The sequence below is a fragment of the Erythranthe guttata genome, chromosome 4, assembly GCF_056151865.1.
Source record: "Erythranthe guttata isolate IM_541 chromosome 4, IM_541, whole genome shotgun sequence".
Lineage (NCBI taxonomy): Eukaryota > Viridiplantae > Streptophyta > Magnoliopsida > Lamiales > Phrymaceae > Erythranthe > Erythranthe guttata.
Window position 1 is genome coordinate 12,112,449 of NC_142536.1, and position 6,496 is coordinate 12,118,944.

Genomic DNA, 6,496 nt, shown 5'->3' on the forward strand with positions numbered 1-6,496 from the left:
ATGCAAAGACCTCCCACTAGTTTTCGGACTGCACGAACACCGGCCCTTGGGGCGGTCCTCTGTGGAACTCAGGGACAGGTCACGATACATCTGGTCCTCTAGTGAAGTCACGGTGATGTCTAGTTCATAAGGACTAATGGTGTACAACTATACCATCGATATCTCTACTCGATTATTGAGAACCACTTAGAGATTTCTAGGGTGAGGGAGTTCAGTGAACTCGTCAACTTACGGGCACCCACTTATGCATGTCGATATCACAATACCGTTTACTGATGAGATGCAATACACATACACTAAGTGGTAGTCTCTTAATGGGAAGGGCCGATATCCTCATTGGTGGCGTAACCCTTCGACTAGGAACACGTTTAACATTTATAATACTAAAGTAAATATCTCACGATCCTAAAAGATCAATTACTAGTACTTGTAATAACTGTAAGGACTATATCTATGTTGGAAACAAGGGACAAAGATATAGAATGACAAAGTGTTTTATCATTAATACAAAAAAGGATTATTTATTACAAGAATAAATGGAAAGACCACAGCCACAAGTTGGCTTGTTGGTCACTTACTCTAACAAGTATTTAGTAGATATCAAAGTAATCCGGGAATAGAACGTTGGAAAGCAGCAAAGAAGGTTATGAGGTATCTTCAAGGAACAAAGGATTACATGCTTACTTATAGAAGATCGGACCAATTAGAGGTTATTGGTTATTCAGACTCCGATTTTGCAGGTAGTTTAGATAGTAGAAAGTCCACATCAGGCTTTGTATTTCTACTAGCTGGTGGATCAATCTCATGGAAGAGTGTAAAGCAAAGTATTATTGTTTCTTCCACAATGGAGGTTGAGTTTGTAGCATATTTTGAGGCCTCGAGTCATGCACTATGGTTGCGAAATTTTATCTTAGGGCTTAAGGTTGTTGACTCAATTGCTAAGCCTTTGAAGATATATTGTGATAACACCGCAGCCATTTTCTTCTCTAAGAATGGAAAGTATTCAAGTGGATCCAAGCACATGGATCTTAAGTACCTGGTTGTTAAAGAAAGAGTCCAGAAACAACAAGTGTCAATAGAAAATTTAAGTACAACTCTTATGGTTGCTGATCCATTAACCAAGGGATTGCCTATAAAGACATATGAGGAACATGTCATTAGAATGGGTCTTTTGAGCAATCCATGATTTGATGAGTTATGATTATGTAATTGACATTTAATTTATTTAATCGAATGTTTTTGTTTTCCTGTTTCCAATTATGTGTGAACATATTATATTTGGATTCAACAGAATTTGTGACAAAATTAAAGGGGCTATTATGGATTAGAATAGTAAGGGTTATTAGTAGCGTAATACATAGAAGGGAATATGATGAATAAATCATATGACCGTTATGATTCACATTAATAACTCAAACTAGTTCTACTATTAAAGTACTCTATTTACCTATTATGGTAATCACCTTAATTTTCTTATAAAATCGTGATCACGTGTCAAACGTTTTATATGAAGAACCCACCGAGTTAAATAATTTTTTGAACTTATTTTTCTTAATCGATTCAGTGGACCAAGTGGGAGAATGTTAGTTTACGTTTTTTATTGTTTTATTTTTTGGCCGACTAATCTTTTATTTTAATTAATTAAATTGTGGGTAATTCAATTATGGTATTAAGGTGATTTATGGTATTTGCTTTGTAACGTAATAATACAATAAAAGACCATGATGGGTGGAATTTGTCTTCTGCCGTTACAAAGAATCGTGGCCCTCTTCTCTCGTCTATAAAAGCATCCACAACTCTTCTCCTCAACATCAGACGCAATTTGAGATTTCCATCACTTACATAATATTTAGGAGTTGTGATATTACAGAGATAGAGAGAATAATGTGTGCCTACGAATAAGGTTCTCACAAGGAGATTCAGAGGAGGCCTGGCTAGGTTCGGCTTGTAGATTGTTATCGTTAATCGTTCATCGTCTCTATCGAAATCCATGGCGAACGGTATGTCGATAATCCCGATTATGTGATTATGTTCTTAGATGAATTTGATTTCAAGATTCTGTAATTAAGGTTTTCCGCATAAAGTTAAATAAAAGTCTTTCACAAAATAGATCTAAACCGGCTCCAATTCGTTCTCGGGTTCGAGGGTTGGCAGCTTACATCCCAAACCTCGATTCTAAATTCTGTAAACCTTGATTTGTACATGAGTGAGGTCGACTCCAAAACCACCTCCACCACGGCCACCGCCATAACCACCTCCACCACAGCCGCCTTTGCCACCGTACCTCCCTCACGATGTCAAGATCCACCGCACGCCGCCGCAATTGCAGGTAGACAATGGTTCCCGGACGTGTGCAACGGTTGAAATCGAAATAAATATCTTCGACCTCGAAACTGTAGTAGTACACACGTCTGTACGTGCTCTTCTACAGTTCTACTCCTCTTTAGCAGCAAAAGTACGAAAAGCGTAGTTCATTAATTAGCCCTACGAAATTGTGAAGAAGAGAAATAAAGACGCCCCACACCTCTAATCTCTAATTTCCACGTGTCCTTACCTGGTTGCTTCATCGGAATATACACTGCCACATCGGATTACACCACCCATAAAAACAATTTGTCCAATTTCCATTTCATATCACACATTTTCTCCGAACGAATTTACACCAACCAAAACATACTCAGAGAGCGGTGGGCAACTTGGGCAGAAGGTGATGATGGCCCTCAGAGCTTCATCCGCCGCGCGTCCGCCGTCTGTTTCACAGTCGCCGCCGCTGCTCTCGCCATCGCCCAAGACCGTTCTTCTACCCTCTAAGGCACCACCAGTCAACTCTTTGTCACTGCCTGCCGCTTCTATTTTGCCTCTCTTTGCTCTCTTTGCCGCCCCCATTGAAGCCAGAGCTCAAATCTTCCCCAAGGAACAGATTGTTTCTTCAATCACTCAGGTTGAAAGAAAATTTTCACAATTTCGTTATTTGTTTGTTTGTTTTTATTTCCTGTTTAATTAGAACTGTCATGCATAGCATTTTCTTCTGTTATATCAATTGATGAATTTTCGGAGCGAACTTAGCTCTATTTATTTATTTGCTCACTTTTATTCTGTAAATTGAAGAACATGACTTATAATTTGAAGAATGCTGGAGAGAATTGAGTTTAGTTTTGATTTTATTATCGAATCACATTTTATTTAGGGCAAAAATCAGGGATTTGGGACCCTTGTACTGAAACTTGCATAATTTTGTTGGATCATATTCAGGTGGAGTCTACAATAGATCAAATACAAGAATTGGGATCGAGTTTTTTCAGTAGTGCAGGGCAAGTGATTGGAGCTGTGACGAATGCTGTGAAACCAGGTGTAGACGTGGCAATGCCGATATTAAAACAAGCTGGAGAGCAGGCTTTGAAGATTGCTTCTCCTGTCGTATCTGAAGCTTCTAAGAAAGCTCAAGAAGCCATTCAGAGTTCTGGATTTGACACTCAGCCTGTCATTAGTGCCGCTAAGGTACACTCGTAATTTGGAGCGATTAGGGTCTTCTTACAACGAATATATTTTCTAATCACGGGAACATTATTTTTTTGGGTTTTGCCTAAGAGAAAGAATTAAAAATGAATGATATTTGGAAGAAAAGTACAGGGAAGTTCTGATTTTGTTTTTATATAAAATCAAGTCTACTTGTACTTTCTGAAATTATATACTCTTAATCGTTCAGCGTAGTTTCTGAAGTTCTCCTCCATCCAATGGCTATATTTCTAGAACAGTGTTTGTTTACATTCCTCATGCATGTAACTTATTATATTGCATCATCTTAGATATATAAGTTAACCAATGTTTATTAGAGCAGAATGTTTGTGTAAGGTGTTAAATTGAAGTCATAAAATTTTGTTCAAAAATCCTAATAGCACGGGATGTTTGGTGAATGTGAAACTCAGAGTGCAGAGGAGATGTTTTTGGTATTTATGGGAGGCCGGGTACTAGTTGGTAATTTTAGCTTTGTCGAAGAGGGGGTCAAATGTATCTAATCCTTTTCATTTAAGTGGGATGATATTGGGGTAAATTTCATTGGGTTAAATTTCTTTCAGAATAGTGCTTTAATCCAAGAAGTTAGAATTTTCAATCGCCACATTTATGATTCATGAAAGACGCATTGAGTATAGGAACAAGGAACCTACATAATTGGAACACAAAAATGCACTAAGGGAGCTTGGAGATGAATTGTATAATTGATGTCCTTAATTATTCAGCTCACACACACACGCACACACATGCGTGTGTGTGTGTATATATATATATACACACACACACACACACACACACACACACACACATATATATATAATGGCCATTTTCAATTGCAGACAGTGGCTGATGCAGCTCAGCAAACAACAAAAGTGATTGACGAGGCAAAACCGCTAGCCACTTCTACAGTTGAAACAATATCATCTGCTGAACCTGTTGTTATTTTGGCAACTGGTGGTGCTTTAGTCGTTGCTTATCTCTTACTTCCTCCCATTCTCTCTGCTATCTCCTTCAACCTTCGTGGTTTCCAGGGTAACTAACTTGTTCTCTTATTTTATTTAATTATAATCTTCTTTTTTTTTCTCTTAATCATTTCGGTTTTGGATGCTATATATTATATAGGTCAACTAACTCCTGCTCAAAGCTTGGATCTCATGTCCACAAAGAATTACATTATGATTGATATAAGGTCAGAGAAGGACAAAGACAAGGCCGGCATCCCTCGCCTTCCTTCCAGTGCTAAAAGCAAATTGATATCAATCCCGTGAGTAAACCCTTCCTCATTAACATTACTTGTATCGAATTAATATCGACTATTATGCACATCAATGTCAGGCAACTGCGTATTAGACACACATTCTACATTGTCTTATCACTTAATTTCTTGGTATAACACCTGCATATTTAATTTGCCTCGTGCTATGAATCATGGTCGATGCATGCATGGCGAAAGAGTGGATTATTTCCTTGTTAATGAACTTCTTACTTGCTCTTTCTTTCTTAATTCCTTTTTCCAGCTAAGAATATTTTTCTAAGGCAGTTACAGAAGAATATATTTTAATAGTCCTTGCATTTAGTTCGAAATGATCTTGCATGGACTAACAGAAAGTTATAATCTTCTTTATCTGCTTACTCTTTTTTCCTTATTTTCTCTAACAAGTAAATATTGGTCATGTTTTTTAGACCTAGACCAATAAACCCATCATTTTTCGACTCTGCAAATATAGATGCTAACGTCTGAAAAGTAATACATCCAGGTGTAGATGATTCCGTTGTTCTGGAAGTACACTAACTTCAGCAATGAAAAGATGCTTTAGAAATGAAGTTAGTTATAAATTGAGTCAGAAAGAAGGAAAAAAAAAATACATACGATTACCTTTGTATGTTATATCCTTACAAAAGTTCAAATATGTTTCAGTTTAGAAGAATTACCGAGCAAGCTCAAAAGCCTTGTCAGAAATGTTAAGAAAGTAGAAGCTGAATTGGTGGCACTGAAGATCTCTTATCTCAAGAAGATCAATACAGGTTCAAACATCGTAATTTTGGACTCGTAAGTCATCTACTCCTTTTCCTCAGTACTCCGACATATTTGAGCAAATACCACGATACATTAAATTTCACTAAGCCTTACCATGCATGATTTTGTACCTTGTATAAATAATTACATTTGTAATTTTACAACATTTCCAGGTACTCAGATTCAGCTAAAACAGTTGCCAAAACTTTGACGAAACTTGGTTTCAAGAATTGCTGGATTGTGGCGGACGGATTCTCGGGAGGCAAAGGCTGGCTGCAGAGCCGTCTGGGAACAGATTCTTATAATCTATCATTTGCTGAAGTTATATCACCGTCACGAGTTATTTCTGCAGCTGGTAGACGATTCGGCACGTCTAGCTCCACTAAGTTGCTCTCTGGTGGCTCTGATTAAACTTCCTTCACACTTGTAATCTTAGATTTTTTTTTTTTATGTTATCTTCTTAGTTTACCTATAGTCCTTTCCAATTTTATGTTGTAATTACATTGATTGATTTTGAACGCATCTTGTTGATGATGTCTATATATATATATATTTTATGAGTAACATTGCTTTTCTTTTTTTATATTTACTAGTAACTTCACCATTGCGATGGACGGGATTAAAAAAAATAATGCAAAAGTGAAGACAATGCACGGGATTAAAAAAAAATGCAAAAGTGAAGACAATTGACCAAAAAATCCATTAAAATTCAAAAAACATTTAAAATTTTTGATGTAACATCGTGTTTAATTGGTAATTGTATTAAATTATGTGCATGCATAGGATACATTATCAACATTAGAAAGGAGAGAAAAATTATGTGCATGCATATGATAAATTAAAAAAATTGGACACATCATACAAAAAGGAGGTAAACTTAACTCTCAAATCTTAAACACCAAGAGGAAACGGGAACCACAAACTTTTGGTAGAGAAAATATTGTAATTATACATAACTTTTTTTTC

At 36.7% G+C, this 6,496-nt stretch overlaps 1 protein-coding gene across 1 annotated transcript; it reads left to right on the forward strand.

Moving 5' to 3' along the window:
* The first annotated feature begins 2,403 nt into the window (after positions 1–2,403).
* CAS (calcium sensing receptor) lies at positions 2,404–6,094 on the forward strand. Its single transcript, XM_012981122.2, has 6 exons — positions 2,404–2,941; positions 3,253–3,498; positions 4,353–4,545; positions 4,636–4,777; positions 5,432–5,563; positions 5,704–6,094. Exons 1-6 carry the CDS (start codon positions 2,711–2,713, stop codon positions 5,939–5,941), a joined length of 1,182 nt encoding a protein of 393 aa, XP_012836576.1. The 5' UTR covers positions 2,404–2,710; the 3' UTR covers positions 5,942–6,094.
* Positions 6,095–6,496: the final 402 nt, after the last annotated feature.